At 41.4% G+C, this 24,726-nt stretch overlaps 2 protein-coding genes across 2 annotated transcripts; both read left to right on the top strand.

Annotated features, from left to right (window-relative positions):
• The first annotated feature begins 1,061 nt into the window (after positions 1 to 1,061).
• anxa13 (annexin A13) lies at positions 1,062 to 8,600 on the top strand. Its single transcript, XM_080489768.1, has 11 exons — positions 1,062 to 1,213; positions 3,318 to 3,393; positions 3,508 to 3,602; positions 3,713 to 3,883; positions 3,974 to 4,007; positions 5,565 to 5,644; positions 5,889 to 5,957; positions 6,040 to 6,141; positions 6,272 to 6,347; positions 6,556 to 6,668; positions 7,418 to 8,600. Exons 1-11 carry the CDS (start codon positions 1,199 to 1,201, stop codon positions 7,535 to 7,537), a joined length of 951 nt encoding a protein of 316 aa, XP_080345894.1. The 5' UTR covers positions 1,062 to 1,198; the 3' UTR covers positions 7,538 to 8,600.
• A 3,741-nt stretch (positions 8,601 to 12,341) lies between these two features.
• LOC308125381 (coiled-coil domain-containing protein 106-like) lies at positions 12,342 to 14,820 on the top strand (the record flags this gene model as incomplete). Its single annotated transcript, XM_080489068.1, has 4 exons — positions 12,342 to 12,549; positions 13,218 to 13,430; positions 13,525 to 13,731; positions 14,441 to 14,820. The coding sequence occupies 4 exons, from the start codon at positions 12,342 to 12,344 to the stop codon at positions 14,818 to 14,820; spliced, it is 1,008 nt and encodes a 335-aa protein (XP_080345194.1).
• Positions 14,821 to 24,726: the final 9,906 nt, after the last annotated feature.

The following is a 24,726-nucleotide window of genomic DNA, read 5'->3' as shown; positions in this document are numbered from 1 at the left end:
AAGACACAGACTTGAAGATCAGAAGTAGCTTCGCTGTGCAAACATGAGAAACCATGAACAGAAAGCTCGAGTTAAAGTCAGTCATATCTAACTGTAGTGAATGATTGATTGAAGTGAATGCAAAGTTAAAGAAGACAAGGACTTACTCAGATTTCTGAAACCGCTCCTGATATTGTGTGGGGAAAAAAACATAGTATCTTGCAAATTGTATGACACAACAAAATTCAGAGAAAATCACATAATACCATCACGGGAGACGGCAGTTTCCCTCCTCGTCTGTCAGGAATAATCATGTAAAGATATTTATTGTAATTTGGAACAAAGTGTTGTGTGTTGTTTGGTCATCACTCAGTACCACATTATGGTTTTTGAAGTAGATTACATAGAATGAATTGTAGTTAAGGATCAAACACAGAAATATTCCTAAAAGTGTCCAAACATACAATAATTACAATGAGAGCAGGTCGTTTATGATTTGTCACTTGTGCATCTATATTCTAAAGAGTCTGATAAGTGAATGAAAGATTTTGCAAAGAGTGTTTATGTAACGAAGTTTCATAAAAAAGTTACTCTTAAGTTTTCACCAACATGTTAACCAGGCAAAATGCAACAGAATTCACAAACCACAATCTAAAACATGCACAATAGTCTCGGATCAGTAGCAAATGCATATTTCCTTCAATAACTGAGGTGAATGAAGTGAGAAAAGTTGGTACCGCAGGGCAAGCGTTTGAACACATGATTTATGTTTATCACTACTTTTAGTTACAGTTGAGTGCAACAGTGAAACATTTCACCTGGATATTTGTGACAAACAAATCTATTATTTTCACAGAGAAATTAAAAAAACATTTCAGTAGTGTAATTTTGGTATCTTTTTGTTTTAAACATTTTATTTTAAAAAATTTGAAATGAGCGTAATAATTGTGCTTTTTAGCAAAAAAAAATTTTTTTTAAAAGAATGTGAGCAGTGTAACAGTAGTTTTTGAGTGAGTAACTTTAACTTTGGGTGGTAACTTTACCCCCCACCGGATGAAACGTCATACCGGCTGTAAACGGTTAACCGGACGGTCCGTGTGTGACGTCACGCTCCGGTTTGTGCCGCTTTGGGCCGCATTTTCATCCACGGGGTGATACAAGACTGCCTCAAACCCCTATTCCACAGCCGCCTCCTGACGTGTAAACCATCGCCGACGAAATGGGAAACTGTCAAGTAGGTGTCACTTTGATTTCCACCCGCTGAGATTTTACGCACGGACAGAAATAAAGAGTGCAGCGGACCGGCCGGGTTGCACTCTCGGGGAGATTTTCGGTTTCGGGTTGATAACAATCCAAACACTCTTTTAGAGTAACTACGGTTTAAATGTTTGTGGGGAATTTACTGCCAGCCTCATTCATTCGGCGTTATAACGAAAAAAATAATGCGAATTCAAGATTTTTTTACGCACGCCGCAGTCCATCGCTTCAACTCGTTATTACTGCGGTTACGCAGCGTGAATGCTGAGCAATGGCTGCGGGTTGATAGTGAGCGGTGTTTCTTTAAGTGTGAGCGCATGAAAACGTCGCAGATGACACCGTGTGAGTGGCGTCGTGTCTGGGTTTACGCATCCGAGAAACAACCACTCCCCTGCGGTAGCCATCACAGCTCCGTTACTCCGTATACGTTACATGAGGGAGATCCAGGAGGAGCACTGGCTGTGGATGGAGGGGATGGGAGGGGGGAGTTACTTTCACCTATTATGGAAGGAGTACAAGTAATAGTACTGTCAATAGTCAATATGAGGTGTTTGATTCCGTTCACATGTTGAGCATATCCACATTCCTCAGAACCAAAACATAATACACAGATTACTTATAAACTTATTGTTTACAAAAGGTCAAATCAAAGGACTGTTATTTCAAAATGTGGGCGTTCAGTTAAATTACACAGTATTAACTATATGAGTACATTTACATAAGGCATATAAATACTCATAAAAGTACATGTATCTGAAGGTACTACTTAATTATTATACCACGTGAGTATTTAATTTTTTTACATCCATTCCTGCTCATGACCAATGACATGAGCTGTACTTTAACATTCTTTTTAATATATTTGCTCAGTTTTTGGTATTTGCATTGATGAAACTATCACAATGTCATGTCTTTACTTACTCTTTCATTTTAAAGACAACACTTTTTCATTCTTAAAAATGTAATTCATTGATCACATAATTTTCCACTCATTTTAGTTAAAATAAAAACGGGTGTAGTTCATATCACAAGTTAACAATTGCATGGAAATGAATAGTTTTATAGCGCCTATGAACCTTTTACCTCGAAAACGTTTAATTGTGGGTGACAAGTAATTAATTGCAAATACTCACATTACTGTATATCAGTAGTAGCTATGTTATTTAAGTTTATCTCAGAAGTACATTATGTTACTCAAGTTGTTACTTTTGATGTCAGAAGTCACTTCTGAGTTTGCCCATAATTAGAAATAATATTTAAACCCTTCATCTGGATTTTTGTTGCCGATACGTTTAGTGATGAAGTGGTTTGCACACTCGCCTCACGGTTTGTTTCCGGTTTGATTCCAGGTTCCAGGGTCTTTTTTGTGTGGAGTTTACATGTACTTCCTGCACATGCTCTGGATTGTATGTTTTTTTTTTTTTTGCACAATCCAAACACTTGTGAAATAGGTCAATTGTTGTCGATGAATGTAATTGTAGGTGGGACTTTGAGTGTGTGAGGATGTGTGTTCCTCTGTTGGACATGTGAAGACGGACTGGTGACCTGTCCATGGCGTATCCGACCTTTCACCCCATTTGTGCATTTTTGATATACTTTATTGTTTGTCTGAGAAATGGGCTTCATCCACAGATTTTCTCTACCGGTGAATTGAATCAAATGTCTTACTTTTCATTACAAAGTAACTAATTGTGTAGGTTTTTTTTTTTTAAACAACATCGCTTCATTGATAAAACATGAGTGCTATTTGGTCCTCTTTTATGGCTCGTAATGACACATCTTGATCGTAAGGATCCATTCAGTCCCTCCCAGGGTCCACTGTTCACTGTGTTAGCTGCTGGCATTCATGCGGGCCCCTCTAAAGTTTGTTTAAAAGACTCCGAGCCTGGAATTCCTCACCCGAAAGCGTTGAACGTTTCCCCTCCCCCATCCGCCAGCGACTCCCTGCACTGCTATCATGGCTCCCCGTTTAAACAATGATTAGTGTGATATAATCACAGACTGTGTGTGAGATGAGAATCTGTGTTTAACTCTGTATTTACTGTACGTGAGTCGTGACAATCCTATTCTTTCCATTCAAGCCCACAATTTTCCCCCACGAGGATTTCGATCCAATCGCTGACATCAAGGCTATCCGCAAAGCCTGTAAAGGGTTCGGTATGTTGGAGATACTATTGGAAAAAAAATTAAAATCCTTCAGAATTTAAGCCATGTTCCTAAACAATATTGCCCCTATCTGTTCTATCTGTTCTGTTGTGTCTCTCTTCTCAGGAACCGACGAGCAGGCGATCATCGACATCCTGGCGAACCGCAGCTCGTCTCAGCGTCAGGAAATTAAACAGGCCTACTTTGATAAGTATGACGACGTGAGTGTCATTCCGTCTCATTGTGATGTAAAAAAAATGTCATTAAAACCGCAAGTCTTCCATGTTTCTACTCTTTTCTAATGATTAAAATCTTGTCGGGTGCGTGGCAGGAGCTGGTGGAAAAGCTGAAGAGTGAGCTGTCGGGAAACTTTGAGAAGGCCATCCTCGCCATGCTGGACCCGCCTGTCATCTACGCTGTGAAGGAGCTGAGGAGAGCCATGAAGGGAGCCGGCACAGACGAGGACGTGCTGGTGGAGATCCTCTGCACCGCCACCAACGCCGTACGAAGATCCAATCAGTCACATAAACAATCGGATATTATCAATCTTTTCAACATAGAATCAAACGATGTTTCTTCCTCTTCCCAACAGGATGTCGCAATGTTCAAGGAATGCTACTTTCAGGGTAAGTCATTAAAATGTTGTACTCAAAGTAGAACGAACTGACTCTGCCGCAGCACTTTCCCCCACTAACAAACCTTTCAACTTCGGAGCGTGACTCTTCGGTGTGTTACAGTGGAGGAAATTGAAGTGACTCACGTGGGCTGACGTGCTCCTCATAGTGTCACTTCTGTCCTGATTCAATATAATGTGCAGTCACACTGTGTTTAGTCGAGGCCCATCCTGTGCTGACTTCCTGTTCACTGCAGAATACCAGAGCTGATGGGTGGTTTGTTTGTTTGTCGTGTCCAATGTTTTCTACTGAGAGAGCAAAACGTCTGCGTCAGCGAGCGATATTGAAAATGAATGTTGGGAAAATGTTTTGTAGGTCTTTACTGGGGAGTAATAATGACACTTCATCTATTCTACCGGTTATACTGCATTTATTGGTGGTGTGGAACCAACTGAAACTCTTTCTTCTATCATCCATCCATCATCTCACGTATTCAAAGGTTTGACGTTGTTTTTAAATTTGTACCGCAGGAAAGCCAAACAAAAATATCAAAATAAGTCCGGTTCAGTTTACTTTCACACCGAATCAGACCAGAAAAATCAAGGCAGAAGCTTGTGAGATCTAGCAGAAAGCACTCTTTTCGGTTATTATGCAGGTGTTTCACCCATTCATCCACCTTTAATGCTTAAACCGGTTTCGCTTTTTTATTTGCCTTTTGAGACGTGTGGCATCCACATTAGAATTCCTCCAGAGCAGACTGGGGCCTGTTTTTTCATTAAGCTGTCTGGCAGCCACTTGTTTGGTGCACATGAAAGTTTAAATCACCGTGTTCACGGTTCCCCAAATGAACTGCCCCAGTTTCTTTTCACCAAAATAAACCTCCCACATTTTGTGTCTGAGATTCAACAGAAGGATGGTTTCTTCTCGCCCAGTCTCATTATGAATATAGACTTGTTTTCTTATTAAACTAAACTGATTTGAGAAGAAAACCAGGCCAGATTGGTAAACGTGGGACAATTATTAACTGAAGTCCGGCTGAGACATACTCTCAAAACTATGTATTACATTGATGAACATCAGTGTCAAAAAAGGTTTATGAGCACAAATGGCAATTCAGTAATAATGTTGAATAATAGTGCAAAAAAAAAAAACAGCAATTTAAAGGCTTATTGGACCTAAAGTCTTGATTATAAATATATGAAGTGTATGGGTCGGGTTGAAGGAGGAAGGTTGTCATCAAGAAGCTGCTTTTCAGTGTATCAATTCAACTTTATTTGTATAGCAGCACATACAATACTGTCATTCCTAGGTGCTTTTAACAGATAGACACCCAACTGTTTCAAAGTGTGTATTTCCTTTCAGAGGGCAGCAGGTGGACAAGAGGCGATATACAGGGATTGTTGGATCATTTAAAATATAGTTGCCTTCTGTGTAAATACCTCTGAGGACAGGAAGTGGTGTTTTTATGCAAACACACAGCTATTCGGATGATCTGAGTATATCAAGTGTTGCAACTTTAAAAATAGAAAGTATGCCTTTTTTTAAATCTTCTTTGTGTCTCTCTTCTAGTGCACGAACGTGATCTTGAAGCAGACATCGAGGGCGACACGAGCGGTGATGTAAGAAACCTCCTCACGGCTCTATTGGAGGTAAGCGGCTCCAACATTCTCCTCCACTCGTGTAACTGAATTTCCTCTCGTCTGTCGCTGGACTGAAATGGAGCTCGCTCTCCCTCTCACACACACTCACACATACACACTGGCCACAGTCCAGACTGCCTCTCATTAGTGAGGCAGAGTCCAGATCCAGTTGCTCGAGTCGCTTGTGTCAGACAAAAAGAAAAAAAGAAAAGAAAAAAAAGGCCAAAAGTCATCGTAGTCCTTGTCTTTCCAGGGGGGCAGAGATGAGAGCTACGAGGTGGATGAAGAGCTGGCCGAACAAGATGCTACCGCTCTCTTTGAGGTGCAGCTCCAGATTTCAGTACAGTTATGTGGCTCACTCGTTATCATGTGGACCGACAGTAACATTGCTCGTGTCCATGCAGGCTGGTGAGGGCTGTTTTGGGACTGATGAGTCCACCTTCAGCCACATCCTGGCCACCAGGAACTACCTGCAGCTCCAGGTCACCTTCAAGATATACGAGCAGGTACAGTCCGACGGGCTTGAGCTCATTTTCAACTGTTTTCCACTACGGAATCACTAACAGACTCTCCAATCAGTGGCTGTGAAGCTTTCCAGAGACTCAGTTTGACTTTTTTCTTTTTTTCTCTCTGCAGCTCTCAGGGACTGAAATACTGGACGCCATTGAAAGTGAAACCGGTGGGACACTGAAGAAATGTTACACGGCTCTCGGTTAGTGAAGCAGAACGTTCTGCATGTTAAATAACCTGTTAAATATCCCTGTGTACTCGGTTAGTATGCGAGGAATGAAAGTGAAACGAAATTATTTTAGCATTGGAGGGGAATTAAATATCCTTTTAAAGTGTTGGAGGCTGGGAAAAAAATAAATAAAAAATCATAAACCGTCGTGAAACTAAAACAGTTTTCTTTCTTTCTTTAGTGAGAGCTGCCAAAAACCCGCAGCTCTACTTCGCCAGACGTCTGAACGATGCGATGAAGGGAGCCGGCACTGACGATGGCACCCTGATTCGCATCATTGTGTGTCGCTCCGAGGTAAATAAATATTCATGGGTGGAGTTTTCTGAGCAAAATAAAGACTTGAGGACAGCAAAAAAAAAAAAAGTAGATTGATAGCCACACAATCATCAGGATGCACATTAGTATTTCAGCTCTGAAACAGGAACAACATAATATGTGAAATATGTGTCATTATGTAAAGATTGATCATTTAGACAGTCCCCATGGAGATAGTCATTTTGTATTAGTGTGTTTTTTTTCTTAATGACTGACTTTGTTCTATTGAGTTTGCATCAGATTGTGCTCTGGACTGACAAAAAAGTCATTGAGAATAAAAAGAAGAACTTATATGTGCTCTAATGGTTACACATTCAATGAGGGATACATATTAGACGAGCTTAACTAGACTAAGTAGTATGTATAGCAGGTTTGGTCAGTTTGAACATTATACACAAACCAAACATTATGGCAGCTAATTTAATTATTGGGAGTAAACCCTATGTTTTAATTAACACGCATGCTTTTTTACCTTGGAAAAACCACAAAAATGTTATGTAATTTCAATTGATATTTGCTTCAAATATGCTTACATTTACCATTCAGTTACTATTACCTGTGAAACTAAAAACTTTTGGGAAATCAGCTTTTGGGATGCAAAATCTTATGACGCCCGTGTCTGCTGTATCAATAATTAACAAATACAAAAATCCTTTGAATTCACTTCTGCTCTTCCAGGTTTTCTGTTATGGGACATAAAGTGTTCTCTTTCTCCTCTTTGTCCACAGTATGATTTGGAAACCATTAAGGACATGTACCTGGAGAAGTATGACGTGTCTCTGAAGGACGCTCTGAGGGACGAGTGCAGCGGAGACTATAAACGTCTCCTCCTGGCCATCTGTCACTGAGAGTCGGGACAAAAGTCGCCCGTCTAACTAACTAACAGCACTCAGTCGGTATTATTTAGGGAGCAGGAGGGTGGTGAAGTCACAAAGTTAATGTACTTTTAGGTGTCTTTTTCTTAACTCTTCCTCAAACACTTTGACCGTAATTCTTGAATCTGAGAAGTCATCTGTGAGTCAGACTGTGCCTGTCGATTACTGTCCGTTTCCTCGGTCTATTTTAACATCTTTTCTTACCACATTTACCGGCGTTTACGTGACGGTAAGTGATTTTTAACCACTATAGAAGAAAAGCACCCAATATTCAGCATTTTAACTGGAGTCACACTGATGCATATACACTGATCAGTGTTTTAGAGACATAAAAAAGGGGCATGTTTTAATTTCACTATGTCCTGCAGTTGCATTTGCTAACATAAACCAGACAGTAGTAGTGTATTATTGCATTAATCTCTTTCTTTAAGTATTAGAATCTACTGTATTTGATCATCACCCTCCGTGCGCCTGATCCAAACACTGTTGTACTTTACTGCTGTTATAACTAATGCAATCACTCCGTCTGCCTTGAATTTTGCGTTTCTGAATGGAACAAAAAAAGTGGAAGTTTGTGCTGAAGGAATGTTTGCTGAAGGATATGCAATGTTACATAAATGGAACCGTTCCACTAATAAGATTATATATTTTATTAGCTGCTTATTGAACGAAATGAAGCTATATATTGATTTACAATACGTTGCCTTTTTTAATCCTATAAATATCAGACAAAAACTTGAAAAATCCAAACACACTTCACCTTGTTACTTTTCTTTTAATAATTTGAAACTAACACGGATGTTTAATATATCACTTTGTTTAGTTTACTGATTTATTCAGGCCAGAGTTATTTTAACATGTCAGCAGTCCAATGTCTAAGTTGTTTGTGTTTCTAAAGATGGCAGCTGGGATTTGTTATGCATTACCCCTTTTAAAGTGAAGTACAGTGCTTAAAATAATCACAACCAGGACATCAGTAGTTTACCTCTCTGTAGCCAAAGAATTGTAACTACTAAATAAAGTAACCAGTGTCGTCATTGTGTTGTTTTGGTTTGTTGTTTGCATGTTGAAATGTGTGACAGTGTCTTCTTACATTATGTCCTCTGTTTTTTTTTTTATTATTATTTCTTATCCAGACTTGACGTGATGACAGTAGATGTGAATGGAAGAGAATCTGATGCTGTGTTCAAAGACAGCTGGGAAATTTCAGACATGGACTAAATGTTCAACCTGAACCTGATGTAATGCTATATTAGACAAGTGACTATATTTGGTACCTCGTATTTATTTATATTCTTCTCTTCATTTCTTCTGAAGTCAAGTAAGATTCAACATGACAACACATAAGTTATAATGTTTTGTCCCTATATTTTTGCTAAACATCAATAAATAGTGCATCAGATGGATGCGTTTATCTTCAAAACATAAGGAAGTGCCTGAACATGTGTTCTGCACAAAGAAAACGAGAGGATTCTGAGGAAGTTCAAATTCCTGAAGGAAGAAGCTGATTTGACAGTAACAACAGATACAGTAGTAACATTACAGGCCCTTTTAGAACATAATTTCCTCACATATCGTAGGAAGAGATATCTTTGATTCACTGTTTTTGTATAAATAGTGTGAATTTTATAACCCATTCATTTTCTGTGCTGCCCTTTCACATGTTAGGCTGCCGAGCACTGGAATGGACCACAACTTACTATGGTGAAGCAAGATGCACCAAGGTGACCTGCCATCACAGAGGAAACACAGAAAGACCAAACACATTGAAAACTTTCGGCAAATTAAGTCACCACTTAACCTCACTTGCATGTTTTTGGACTGTGGGATGTAATGGGGAGAAAATCCACAGATCCACAGGGAAAACATGCAAACTTATGTTGTCCTGTTGTGGCTTCCACATAAGTGCTTGCACGTGAAGTACTCAAACTTCAAAGTTTCAAATTCCAAATCCAGAAGTTTGTTCGTATAAGAAAGTCTTGCAGGACTCTACTGCTCCAAAAGTCACAGTAATTAAAACCTAAGCTGCTCTTCTTCTTCTTCTTCTTCTTCTTCTTCTTCTTCTTCTTCTTCTTCTTCTTCTTCTTCTTCTTCTTCTTCTTCTTCTTCTTCTTCTTCTTCTTCTTCTTCTTCTTCTTCTTCTTCTTCTTCTTCTTCTTCTTCTTCTTCTTCTTCTTGTTTGGCTGAGTGACGTCTCGAAGCCCGACTTTACGAGTCTTCGCTGAACGCCTCACCGCGGCCCCGCCCCCTCCGTCTGACATGCTTGTTGTATTCTCTGATTTCTCCACCTGACTCTGTTTATTTTTGTCAAAAACGGGCTTTTTAGACAAAGTAAGTAGTCTACTCAAAGCTGCACAAACAACGGAGTGTTTCGGCGCCACTTTCAACACCAGGACCCTCTCAAAGGTGCGTTATTTTGTGCGTTTCATCTTTTGTATTGGTCCTCCTCTCCTATTTAATTACAGTCATTAGCATCCATCTTAGTGGAAGATAATTAAAAACCCCTGCAAAGGAGGAGGGTGAAACCTTTGTTGTCCTCTTTTTAAATATGATGTACCTCATAAGGTCTATAACTTAACTTATGACTAAAATATTGTTTTAACAGGTAAGTACACAGAGTTCTGCTGTCAGTGTTTTTGCATGCAGGTAACAGGGCTGCATTAACGCATGCTGTGTTTCCTTCATGTTTCCATTGTAGATTATTGGAGGAAAATCCTACTGTGGTCATTTTTAGGACTCATGTCAATGTGTTTGGTCAGGCTGCACATGTAAAGAGAGGAGGCAGTCTCCATGCTGTAAGTGGAAACACGAGGAAACAATAACTGATCAAATACTGTCATCTAATGCTGCATTCAGGTACAAAACTCCCCTGAACGCACCATCATTCTTTTTAGTTTTAGTCATTGAAACGCTCATAAGATTTATAATTACCTGTGATTTACTCCATTAAAATATCAACGTGTATCAAGTCATCTTCTTCACATGCAAAGTTTTATTAAAAAAAAAAAAACTGTCTGCAGAGATGGAAATAGTGCAAATGTGTACTGTAAGTACTTCGATGTTGAATTTAAACTGCACTATTAAAAGGTCAAGTATTTTTAGAATCATTCAAGACTTAAAATCCTGTCAAGTTTTTAACTTGCATTATGAATAGCAGCCATTTGATTAAAGTTACAAAGTACAAGTAAACAATGAACTATATACAAATCGAATTGCAGCATTATAAATTGGATATACTTTATATATTGGAAACATTTAGATATAAAGCAGGGATTTGCTCATTCAAAAGAATGAAATTATTCGCTGCAAACCTGCAAGTCAGAAGTTTTGAATGATTTTTATTGTAAATATTTATTAGAGACTCTTTTCAAAGCAGCAAAGTTGATCCTCTGGAGTAAACATACATTTGAGTAAAGTGGCACATATAGAAGGAAACATACACAAATAAATAATACATACACATGAAAGAAAGAAAAAAACACACACATTGAATTTTTTTGGGGGGTTCCAGAATTCCACCAAGAAGACTTGTGTTTTAGGGTTGCTAAAAGGGGAATGTCGACTCAAAATGATCAAATATTGTGTGAAATGTGTTTGCTTTTACTGCACAGTGGAACATTTTAGAATACTTAAATGCCTTGGACTTGGACTGAATTGGTGGATTATGATCAAAGGTAAAGCTCATGATTGTAGCTGGATCTGGAGTTAATTTTAGTCATGCTGGAGTTCTGTTTTTCAGCATGCATGAGTTACATATCGCCATATAACTGATGTTCTCCTTTTTTCCAATTGGATGTGTAACGCCACCATATTCTTACATTGTTTCATGCTGTTTGCGGCAGAGCTTCCTGTTTGCTTCCCTCGTGTTTTTAAAGGGTTAAAAGACTCCAGTAACTCTCACTTGATTGGTTTGTTTTCGGCTGCAACGGGGATTCAAACCCAGGTCTTCCTCACTCAAGGTCAAGACTTAAAAAGACACATCAATAACACAGCACGGATGGCGTTTCCTGAATCAGATATTTCTCATATAGGAGCAGCAATAATCAGTCAGACTTCACTAACTTCTTTTTCTCTGACCAAAGAGGATTTATTTCAGCTCGATACGGTGCCGTTATGGGATGCACGTGAAGGGAGAAATGCACAAGCTCTTATTGAGTGCGTCAGCCGCTGCATCACGTTCAGTCATCTGAGCTCCTGATGAGGCGTCTCTGCATCAAATGATCTCCTACACAACCTCGGTTTAAGCTTTAAAGCTCCATGAGTCAGTTTTTACATAACTGAAGTGTTTATTCAGCCGACACCAAAAAAAAAAAAAGACAAACACACCAGAGACGGCCCCGTATAATTTGTGTCTTTTGTACGTCGTGATTTTGACGTCGCGTCTCATAATTAGAAGATCTCATGAAAGATTTCATAATCACAAGATCTCAATCTCTTAATTACAAGGTAGGCATCTCCTAATTGTAAGATGTGTATCGCGTTGCTTTGGAAGCTGCTTTGCGTCAAGTTTACATGCAGTTCGCTGCCAAATGCTGTAAATACAAAAGCCACATTTTCAGGTCCGCGCTGCTCTGTAAAGTCTAACTTCCTCTGGAATGTGTGATGATCACAGTAGATTAAGCAGATCATCGACCAATAAAAAAATATTTTACTGACAGAGCATCTTCTTCTCAGATTGATTTGTTGTTGTACGAAGTCCCCCCCCCCCCCCCCCCCCCCCCACCACCTCCACCACCACCACCTCTAACCCTCCACTCCTTGTCCAGGTTCCTCCGAGATGTCGTCTGTGTGGCAGCAGGAGCCGTCGGGTTATTCCCCCTGTGTGGAGATCGACTCCAGCTCTGTGAGGACCAAAGAGCGCCTGGGGTCCCCGTCCTGGCTCAAGCAGGAGCAGGACGACCTTCGCATCATAAAATGGGAGAGTTTTCAAACGGGAGCGTCTGTGGATGTCGTTCAGGACAACACGCCCAGCAGCGCCATGTCTGGTAAGAACTCCACTCGGCCGCCGCTCCCCTGAAACGTTCCACCGGCCTGCAGACGTCATATTGAAGCTGAGTCTGTGTGAAAGAGGTATAAGCTGACTTTTTGTGGCGTCTTCTACGTTATCAGAAGTCTGCCCGTGTTAAAAAGCTCAAACTTTCTTTGAAATAATAACGATAACGTAATAATTGTGGCCATTATGAATGTGATAAAGCCAATAATGCAACAGTAAAATGTACAACCATGATCGAGTGTTTGTATCCTCAGTGGATGAATATGATGACGATCTCATCCACTTTATGTGTTATTGACAAGCAAACTGTAGGAAACCCTGCAAAATAACAGGTTTTATTTGCCAGAAATGCAACCTTATTTATGTTATATTACATTATTGGCTGAAGGGTATTATATATATATATATATATATATATCACGTAATAATGTTTTATATTAGGGACAAAGTAATTTTTTTTATATAATAGATCAAATATCTCTACACTATTAAATTATTACAATATGGGCTTTATCATATTGAAAAATGCTCTTTTTTTTTTTCATTATTGGCCATTTTTGGTTGTGTCAAAACAAAAACAAACAACACTGACTATAAACCACCAGAATTGTACATTCTTATCATGTATTCGCGGGACAAAGTGTGTGAGATATCTCCTAGCTGCCCCACACATAGACGGCCTGCCGCCGAGGGTCCTGCTGACCATCACCAAGCTGCAGTGCATGCTGGAGAGCAAACAGGAGCGCATCGCAGCGCTCGAGAGGCAGGTGGAGGACCTGATGCAGGACCGCAAGTTCCTCAGGAGCCAGATCGAAAACCTCACGACCAATCGCGCCATGCCTGCGTTTGCGTCACCCAGCCCCGTGGCGGAAGGTCGGTGCCTCGGGCGAAGAATCTTATCGGGATTTGAAAGCTGCGGATGTTCTAATTCTCTCCTCTGTTGTTGTTTTTGGTTCCGTCTGCAAAGCTCCTAAACCCAGCAGGGTGCCGCAGTCAGAAAGCAAGTCTCGAAAGAGAGAACGAGCCTCTTCGAGTTCCTCCAGCGGCAGCGGCAGCGACTCTGAAGCGTCCGACTCATCCGTCATGTCGGCGGCTTCGAGTGAGCACAGGCGGAAGAAACACCACAAGGACAAGAAGCGGTCGAAGAGAGGGAAGGACTACAGCAGGAAGAGAGGTAACGAGGCACCGGAGCCAGTGTCCGGTATCCTTCCCTGCACTTTAAAATCAGGTGGCAGAAATATTTCTTGTGGTTGAGTCTGAGCAGATCGAACGTATCGGACTGTAAGCTCAGCTCTGTTGAAGTTGTCACACATCTAAAGTTTCAGCACAAGGAACTGCAGAGGTTAGTGTGACCTGATCACTGGGAGATTACTCATCAAGATCAATGATTTAACTCCAAACCCGACCAGCTGTACGACAAGTCTTATTTACTGTTCTTCATCTTCAAGTTCTTAATCTGATTGGTTTGAGAATTAAGAATGGAGCCGTTTGTTCTCCACAAAATACACAACTTTGACTTTGAGCCCGCTCATTAAGTACTTAAACACTTTTTGTATCAACGGTTGTTCGCTGCTCGCCAGCAAAGGAGGAAAAGGCTAAACGTGCCCGCAAGCATAAACCTTAAACGCTGAAACTCTTAATTATTTCTGAGTGACCTCCGTCAGGCCAGTCAGGATTTCTTTTAAAGGCAAATTAAACTGGAAATGTAATTGATAAACCTCCTGCTAAATGCAAGAATAAAAGCACAGGTATTTTGATTAAGCAGTAGGGATCAACAGGTTTTTAAAAAAGTTAAAGATGTAGTTACAAAATTAACTCTTTTTATAGTTAAGGCATCTGCTGAGACTCTTTATGTGTGAGACTTCTGTGCCTCTTTCCCTCAGCTACGGGCGTCCAGTACGTCATTCACCGCTACAAACAAGTCCTGACCGCCTTCATCAAGAAGAAAAGCATGAGCGAGGCCTTCCGCCGCCTGGGCATCGACCGCAACACCATCGCCAACACGGCGTCCATCGCAGAGCTCCACCTGGCCGGCAGAGACATGGTGCCGCTGGTGGGCATGTTCCGCCAAGGAGAGGAGACCCTGGTGAGCTACGCCCAGCGGTGCACGCTGGTCATCGACAGCGACGCCGAGCTGTCCAGAAGAATAGACCAGATGAAAGCCAACGGAGAGCTGCTGCCCATCTCAGGGAAAAGGCCCCGGGTGGTGCATTCTCACCTGCAGCAGCTAGGGGGAGCTGCGGAGAGCATCTTGATAGGGTGACGCTGGATTTGTTTGCACTTGGAGGCTGGAACAGTATGCGTCCATGCTTATATATTTATTATTTGTTTTTAACCCAACTGGAACTACTGACTTTTAATGCTTTATGTAGTATTTTTGTACACGTTTGATGATGAGAATTGACTCGTTACTGCTGAATGAAAACATCAAGAATGTGAATTTTGCTCTTGGCAGAATTGCTGTGCAGATTTTTAAGGATGAAAATTATTTTACTGTATTTATATATAACTGCACATTGGTCTAGTGGTGGTGCTCATGCCAGCACAACTGAATATCCAAGGTTTGAGTGTCAATTGAGTCTCGGTTTTCATGTGCTCCCTGTGACTAAGTTTCCCGGTTTCCTTCCACAGACCAGAAAAAAAACAAAAAAACATGCATTTGAGGCTCACTGATGACTTTTATTGCCCGTCACTTGTTTGCCTTGTGATGGACTGGAGACCTAACCAGGCATTTCTCTGAATTGGAGAATATAAAAAAGACGGATGTATTCATTTATATATGTAGTTATATAAATTACCACAAGATGGCAGCAGTCGCATATTAGTTTAGGTTCACAACGCTCTTCTTGTCATTCACTTCAAAATGGTGGAACGTCAATTTCCATTTTCCTGCACCTTAGTTCTGCTGTATTGAGTAAAAATCTTTTTTTCTTTCATTTATTTTTATCATCCTGTGATCCATCTGCTGTAATTGAACTACTTAAATGACAACATGCTGACAAACGACACAATGAAAACAGTCTGTTTTAACTGAGTTATCCTTTTATTTCAAAGGATCATTGTAAGTGACCTATACATGCAATTTAAGGAAGGATGCTTTGTTACATCAGTCACGACTATGTGATGGCAAATAACTTTTACTTTTTTTTTACATTTTCATTTGCTCTAAATCAATAGAAAATGAATGGTGATCCTAGAATAGGAAGATTAAATAAGCATAGCTATTTAGGTGCTACTGTTCAGGATTTGTTTTGCAAATCTATTATAGGAGGCTGTATGCAGAGCTCAGTGTTTTTTATAGCTAGAAATGATAAAATGATTTATTTTGGAGTGCATGTGTGTGATTGTCTGTTTTTCTGTTCCTCTGATGACCTGGTGACCCCGTCTTAGGACGTAACACATCTTCCTCCATGCACACCTGGGATCGCCTCCAGCGCTGCAGGAGTGTCCAGCAGCAGTTGTGCAGACTGCTCGGTGTGACATCCTCGGCCGATGGTGAGTGTCAGTGCAAAGTGTCACCGTCGCCTTTCCTGCTGTTTCCTCTTCACACGGAGTGACAAATTACTCGTGCAAAGCCATTAGAGGGGCTGCGCCCGCACTGTTTATCTTAGCGCGGGACTCTGTCAATGCCATTCCTATTCACACACACCGGCTATCTGCTTATCTCACACTCTCGCATCCCAACCTGCCCCCCCCCCCCCCCCCACTATGAACTCATTCAGTCATTTTTCATCGCGTATCACTGCTTCTTTCTCTCCTCATTCCTTATTTTGCCACCTCCCTCATATTCACATCCAAAAACGTGGTCAAGAGGTTTGGTGGTGTAGAGAGATTTTATGCAGAGGCGACTGCAAGCGACCTTAAGTTCGTCTCGCAGCCAGAGGGGACAGGTGCATGCTGGTCTGCACAGGAGCGTGAGATAGAGAAGGGGTGGCTGGGTGCGTCTCTGCCAGCACTCATCTTCTCCCTCCTGAGGCATGCAAATGTCACTAGTTTTTCTTATCACCAGCACAACAGTCAGGAGCTGATTTTTCTCTCTCTCTTTTTTTTTTTCTTCCCCCTCCTCCTGCAAATCATGACATGAAAAAGCGGGACTCAGAGTCCAGGAACAAGATGTGATTCAGGTGTTTCATTTCTGCACATCACCTCCGTTGGTCAGCATGTCTGGAAAAAAGGCAGCTGCTCACAGAGTGGCACCGGGGAATTTGATGCTAATGACTCGGGGGTGACGGGGCTCAGAGCTGGAGATGGAGATAGGATGTAGGCCTAATCGAGCCTGAAGCATTGGCCCCTCCTGCTCCTCCTCCCCCTGCTCTTTGACTCACACCCGTGCGGGGGCCAGCTGGGACTCCATTTTGTGCCTTTCCTGGCTGCAGGTGCCGCGTCACTGCAGAACCTGAGTCCTGAAATCCCACCCCCTTCTGCTTGTCGCCGCCATCCACCTTTTAATGCTTCTGACCTTGACTAAAAAAGAGAAAGAGCATCTGGACGTTCTGACAGAGCGGAGCTTGTAATAACCACCAATCATCATCTTAATGGTGCAAACAAAATGTGTTTGAACTGGCGAGTTCAGCCGGGCCGGGCCGGGGCGGGGGGGGGGGGTATGGTGTTATGTTTTTGTTGTTACACTGGCGATGTGTGCCTGACTTGCTGCATAATAAAAGCTTCAGACATATTATATAAAAAGATTAGGAGGCTTGTACATGAGCAAAAGGGCTCAGAACCTGAAGACAATAGTGCCTTGAAAAACCGTGACCTGGATGTCAAATACCAGTCACTGAGATTGTTGTTGTGAGATGTTGAGCAACAGAACTGGGCTTACACTGGCTTTTCTTTGGACCTATTGTCTCAGAGTCAAGCAGATTAGAAATTGAGTATCATGACATTTGACATCTCAATAGAAAGGGGCCATGGTGAAATACTAGATTTGTGTGAATGATGCAGAATATCTTTTGGGTTTTTGCTTAAACTGCAGGTAAAACAGAAGTAATATTAACAAAAAGAAAACATGTTTTATAAAGTACAGCAAAACCACAACCCTCTACAGAACTCAAAATGTTTGCTGGAGATAGAGTGCATATCTTGTAAATGGGGTTGTTATATACTATATCTGTAATAAAGAAACACGTTACTGTAATGCCACTATTTTTTTGGGATGAGTAACACACACTTAACTGATTGCTATTATGCAATAAACCACTCTGTTTGAACTTTTGTACTTTTTACAAATGGTTGCGGCGCTGCTGTCTCTCTCTGATCCTCAATTCAAAAACCTTATTTACAAAAGCATTTCAATAAAGCAATAAGCTAATGAGATGCAACCGCATTCCCTTATTAAGCGAGACCTTAGTTTTATGTTTTGTTGCTGTTTAGTACTCGTCATGTTTGTTAGGTGTTGCATGACTGCTGAACATGGACTCTCTCTTCATTAGTGCGTCCAGGTGAAAGTACCAGACTTTGATAATGATTAACTCAAACAGACCAAAATAACGTGTGTGCTAACGCTTGGCTTCCAACGAACTGAACTTTGGATGAACTTAATGAGCGACTCAGTCGTCAGATGGACCCACGCAGTGCTGACACACAGCCACACAACTAAAACATCTAGGATAGAAGAAAACCATCAGTAACTAGCTATGTTTTGTTGAGATAACTTAAATAACCTCCACAACTTGCAACTTGTAACCCTATTTATGGAACAAACTTTTTTTGTTTTGTTTGTGACTTCCTCAGCAATGTCTCGTACTAATAAATCGACGACTCATCAGTAGAAATCAGACGGCCAATCACCTAAACAACACAATTGTAAACCGTTATATTTTAATAATGATTCACTTCTGCTGCCTGCTTCTAAAATTCACGAGCTTTCCCACATTCATAAGTAGCGTTACTCACTCATTGTATTTACTTTTTTCGCAGGTCATCCACAAGAGACGTCTTGTGTTTCAGAGCGGCGGCTGTGACTGGGTCAAGCCTTGCACTCAGTGACATATCCCCCCTCAGCAGAAAGCGCTTCAGACTTTACAACAAGAGGATTTGACAGCACAGTAGAACAGTCGGCGTACTCAAATGTGCTTTCAAAGGCAAGTTTTTATAACATTTTTGAAGGGTTTTTAGCAGACAGGCTGTAAAAATGCAGATCAGCCACTCAAATGGATTTGAATCCTTGAAAAAGACCCGATTGCTGGTTTCGGGTGCACGATGAGCTTCTTCACCTTTCGCTCGCCCTTGGTCTTACTGCTAATGAAATCTTAAAATAACCTGCTGGCTGCTGGTTAGAAAAGAAAAAAAAAAAATGGGTCAGAGCACCAATGTGACGCCAATTCGATACAAAAGCCTCATGTAGTGCATTATGGGTATTTACCCCTTTGGTAGAATGGAGGTGGGGGCTGGAGTCTGCGCACTTGAGGGTGACTATTCCTGTCCTTTTTCCGCAGTGACATGGCATACCGATGGAACAGTTTTTTATCATAGTTTTCTTCTCCACCATTGAAATCAATTGTTTTTAATCTCCCAGCAAGAAGGTTTAATCTTTATTCCCTGCATCGCAGCTTCAGTGTGGCGCACCGTCGAGCTGCTGGAGGCACTGGAGGACAGGACACACTGTTCTCTTGTCTGTGTGGACAAACACTCCCGAATGCACGGCGTGCCACACCCCAGCTGATTAGATTAAGTGTGATGGGTAAACCAGCACATCAGTGCGAGGTCGGTCTCATATTTGAAGGCGTATTAACAGGAAAACACGGGCGGCGTGCGCGAGAAAACACACGCTTTTAGAATACCTGGCCAGACAAACTGCCATGTTCACGGTCCCTCAAGCTGCTCGTGCTGACAAATAGATCCAGACATCGAACAGCCATTAATGACACCTCTCTTAGCAATTATAAAATGGGTTGAAAAAAAGAAAAAAAAGGCAGGAGATGCTAATCTGAAACCACAGCCCCTCTTGACAATGACAGCCTTTCTGCCAGCGCTGCTCGATCAACAAGTCTTGAGGTATTGCTGGTGCGCTCTCCATCTGGCTGCCACTGATAAGAACTTACTGGGGGCTGCTGGGTAATAGTCTTGCAAAGCTTAAAAGCGCGGATGCTGGGGGTGTGTAACGGGGGGGGGGGGGGGGGGGGGTGATGATGTATTCTGGAGGGAGGGGGGCTAAACCTCATCTCCCACCCTCCCTTTTCCATGCACACACGAGTGAAGACAGTACCTTCGCTGTAGCCAGTGGGGGGTGTTGGTGGGGTGGGTGGGGGGGGGGGGGGGGGGGGGCACATCACGCTGCCATAGTCATGATTTGCCTTGAGCGTGATTTAACTCCGGGAGAAACAAGATGGCAGCCGCAGCATATGAGGTGCAAGAGATTGTCCCGGCATGTTTACCACGCAGACGCTAACCGGACACCTGACTGGCTTCCTCTCACTGCACGGAGGCGAATATGTAAAGCTGCTACGACCTCTATTTTCAGGGTCAGAGCCACTGAGCGTTTCCCCCTCAGGTGTCCTCAAGACAGACAAGGTGCCTCATGGGAGATGTTAGAGCAGAAAAAAAAAACAAAAACATGATGAATGGATGTGCGCTCTGGGCTTGAATAGGTTGTTTTGTGATATCTGATTGACTGTACATTGATGTGTCGGCGCAATTTTGTGAATTCACATTCTGAAACAGGCTTTGGACAAAAGGTGGCCTCAGACGATCAAATTAATAGTAAGCTTTTCTCTCCCGCCCAGAATCGAGTCAACTGTAGCCTTTTGAGAGGAGATGATGGAATGTGACGTGGAAAAATACGCAGGACGACAGCATGAGGGAATCTAAACCCGACCCTCAAATCCTGTTGGTTGTTCTGTCTGTGACGCCGGGAAAGTCAGACAAAAAAAAAAAAAAAAAAGAAAACATGAAAGGGACTGGATGCCATTTGACACACTAGATGTGCGTGTGATGCTGTGTGTCTCCCGGTGTGTGGGGCCCTTGGGCTTAATGACGAGGGAGAACGAGCATGTGGACAAAGAAATACAAGAATGAAATGAGTGAAATGCCACTGGGCATTAACCGCAGGTCAGAGCTGTTGTATAACTTATAAACACAGATAGATCGAAGGTTGGGCTGTTAGTGACTCTGTCTCCCATTCTAACAACATTTCAAATGCCTTCATTGTCAAAGAATGCTGAGACAGCAAAGGTACAAAAAGACAAGTGCATTAATGAAACCATTTTCAACATTAAACGTCTGGCTGAAGAAGGAAAATTGAACACAGAGCTAAAATGTAAACAATGGCGGCCTGTTAAAAGCAGAAATTTGCTGATTTCATGAAAACTATTTTCCAGCTGCCCCCTCATTGTCTATAATTGTTTTACTTTCGCTGTCAGATTAGGGGAAGCTGGGCTTCCCTGTGTTCCCCTCTACTTGACCTCCATTATGATAACAGATGCTAATTACACAGTTCTGGGTTTCCCTGTGAAACCCTCGATTGTTTTCCCTCATTAAATGCTCCCCGTGTTGCATTTCTCATCCTTTCACAGATTGACAGTTCATACATTTGGGACTATCGAAGCGCTTTAAGCCAAATTCATTCATTTTAAGTGTATTTTGTGGCATTATCGCCGTTTTGTTGTGTTCAGGAATTGTCTGTGTGAGGCTGTGAGCGTCCGCTGAAGCTGGCAGTGTTTCTGAACATGGAAAACCATGTCAGTGGCCATATGGAGCAAAAGCTGATTAATCAGTATGTTCAATATGTTCGCCGCATCAGGAAGATTTACAACAGAAAGATGAGCTAAAGGTGGGAAACTTAAAGCAAAGTTATGAATTTGATAAAAGACTCAGGCCTACTTTTATGAAAAATACTTAAGACAGTTAGGAAATAGTTAAGATTGTTAGCTAGAATATCTTAAGTTCGAGTCCAATCTGTGACTCTAAACTTCCTGTAATTGTTTGACTGTCTCCCAGTGTTTACTCTGCGATGGACCAGTGGACCTGTGTGACAACCAATTATGTAATAACGTCCCAATAATGTGACAAAATAGTAGAGCTGCTTTGCAGAAACAAGTATGTATCCTCAATAAATGAATAGGGTAACAACACTGCACAAAACGTAAAAAAAAACCCCACATATATACAGTCTTGTATATGTTATTACATTATTGGCTATTTTCTATAATAATACCTCAGTCATTATCTCATTGTGACAAAATGAAATGTCTTATTACACTATTTACAATTTATTATATTATGGGCTTTATTACTCTGGAAAAGTATGACATTATTGACCATTTTTACATTATTGGTTGTTACAGATCTGGTAACACAAATGATATCAAATAGAATGAGCTTGATTATGGGTTGATTTCAGTGTTGAATTACGACTGGCTGAATGTGGTTGAATAAATATCAACATTAGTCTTCATCAGAAACATGAACTCACAGGTTTCTAAACTGTCACCTGTTTACTGTTTTTATAAACGTGTGAGGGGACCTGAGTTCAGCGTTGTTTGGTCGAGTATTCTTTTACCAGAACACTCGCAAACACAAATACCTGCTTACCGATTCACTTTCGGGGGAATTAATACTGAAAAGCTGCAGAGGGTTATTTGCATCACCAAGTTATACAACCCCTCTCCAGTGGCGAACACACTCAAACCCTGTTTCACTGATGAGTCACGACTGGGGCTGCTCTGCGCCGTGTCACGATCCCGCTGATTGTCTGTATGTGGGACGGCAGTGGAGTGGGCAGAAATGGTCAGAAAGCTGTTTGTTGTTAATGTGGTGCTTAATGCACTCGCTGAAATGTGAGAGGATTTTTGGCCACCATAACAAAGTTGTCACCATGTCAGATTTCCTTCAAGTCAAAGTATTTTGAAACCTGTCATATTTAGATCCTCACATATAGAACTTGTGATACATTTAGAAGCATCATTATGTTAAATTTCCAACATTCTGTGGGGAGGATTTTGAGGAATACATGGGCAGAACTTCAATGTTACTTATTATTCACCTAAAACGGGTTTTATAAAGGCGAGCTCACAGTTATTTTTTGTTGTCATTACATTTCAGGCACTGTGAACACATATTTCATGTTGCGTTATTTTAGGATTGATAGGGTTTTTTTATTCAGTAAACAGGAGTTTAGTGAAATGGTGCATTACAGACAACAGCTTGGAATGAAGCTGATCCTAAAGCTAACAATTGTTCATCGGAAAACAGCGCTGCAGCTCAACATCTTATTTGTTTTATTAAGAATTTTCGATGTCAGAAAATCCTATTTAATTGGAGGTATCCGTTTGTTATAGTGTCATTACATTTATAGGATTATAGTAATATAAGAAAAGACCACACCAATATTTAAAATAGTTTGTCTTGTGGCCAATTACCTATGAAACAGTACATTCCTGTCCAGTTCATCTCAATGTTTAGTGTTATATGTTAGCACACACAGGTTAAGATTCAAATATCAATCCAAAAATTCTGTATTTATACTTAAATCAATCTGAACACACCCAATAGTTAATGTGCTATACCACAGAACACAAATAGTTAAACATAATCCGAATATCTTGTCTATTAAACAGGTTAACATATGCAGAGCTGCAGAGAGGATGCAATGAACAAACGAGTAACACTGTTAAGATCTGCAATTACCCTGATCAAAATGAGAATAAATTTTTTTTTTTGTATATCAAAGGCTGCTATAAATACACTGCCATTCATCCGACTCACGCAACCCACAACAAATCCATTAACATTGCATGCAAACCACAGCTCCTGAGATACTCCGGTGCTTCTAAAGAAAGCTTGTGTTACATTCAAGTAAATGAATTTATGCAAACATTTATATTTATTCTCCAAATATCACCTCAAGGCATGTTTGCTTTTACTGTTCAAATAGCCAACAAACAAGGTGCACACAAAATGCACAAACGAATAAAGGAAATAGACGGAGAATGCAAATTGTGCACTGAATATTCACTCCTGCACCAAAGCAACAGTGACGTACAGATACAAGTGCTTTAATGGAGAAGGCTGTCAGGTCGGTCAAATAAAGACTGACCAAAATGAAGCTCCCTGCATATATATGGCCGAGGCAATGATAGCCTAATGATCTTTCTATCAACTGCACAATCCCAATACTCATTTCAGTGGCTCATAATAAGCTATACAGCACAGCTGGGGAAGTCACGGCCCAGTGGCTCGCCACAATGGCAGCCAGGCATTGACGCCAGGCACGGGCCTGTCAGGCATTCACACCACGTACCTATGGCCACAATAGCCTCATCAGTAGCCTTATTCAATCAGTCTTCACAGGCGGAGTCGGCTGAGGCGCTGCGGAGCCACTGATCTGCATCACGGAGGCGTCAGCCGCCACACCGTCCACTCTTAAATCTCCTTGAAGTGAGCTCTGATTTTGCCTGATTGTGTCCGACACTCTCTCACCATCATTCCTCTCATTGCCTTCGAGCGTGCCCACGTGATCAACGCTGTGGAGGGAAGGGGCAGCGTTATGCTGTTTCTTTGACTTGTTTTAGTGGAAGTGTGTCAAGCGGCGCTTGAGTCAAGAGCAATCTGAAGCGATCAGAAATTTGAAATACCTACATACATGTTTGCCTTTGGCCTCGTTCACACTGCATGGAAATGCAACCCAATTCAGATTTTTTTTTTGCTCACATGTGACCCATATCCGACCTGTTTTGTGGCCATGTGAAAGCTCCAATTCAGATTTTTTTCACACCAGACCCAGGGCTCGTTCATATGTAGTACCAATTTGGATATTTTTCTACATGCGACTTCTTCGTCACTGACGTATGAATGACGTCAAAGATGAGCGCCGGAGGAACCGTCTCCGCCTAAATGTTTAAAGCTGTGCTCTTTCCCTCCTCATTTTGTCTGGATTTTGTCGGCTCATATTTAACAACCATTTGAAAATTAATCTACACGGGCTGACCAGTGTTGCCAGATATGGCGGATATCCCCCAATTGGGGAGCCAAATTCTTCTCTTACCTAATAACTTTGTATATTTCGTGCATATGTGTGTTTATGGCGTGTTCATCATTACACATATAACAGTTGTACTGTTTTAACATGATTCCTACACAGGCTGAGATTTAGGCTGGTTTTTGTTGAGGTGTGCGGGTTTTACGTTGTTTGGGCTGGAAACAGTGAGTCACATCTGGCAACCCTGGTGCT

The sequence above is a fragment of the Lipophrys pholis genome (genome assembly GCF_963383615.2).
Source record: "Lipophrys pholis genome assembly, chromosome: 20".
Taxonomy (NCBI): Eukaryota; Metazoa; Chordata; class Actinopteri; order Blenniiformes; family Blenniidae; genus Lipophrys; species Lipophrys pholis.
Note: the sequence above shows the minus strand (reverse complement) of the source record. Positions and strands in the feature narration are given on the sequence as shown.

What these genes read in the sequence shown, in the direction of transcription:
- anxa13 (XM_080489768.1), top strand. An exon ending in TCTGCACCGCCACCAACGCC is followed by an intron (nt 3,884 to 3,973) that starts GTACGAAGATCC and finishes TCTTCCCAACAG; the next exon opens with GATGTCGCAATGTTCAAGGA. An exon ending in GAAATGTTACACGGCTCTCG is followed by an intron (nt 6,348 to 6,555) that starts GTTAGTGAAGCA and finishes TTCTTTCTTTAG; the next exon opens with TGAGAGCTGCCAAAAACCCG.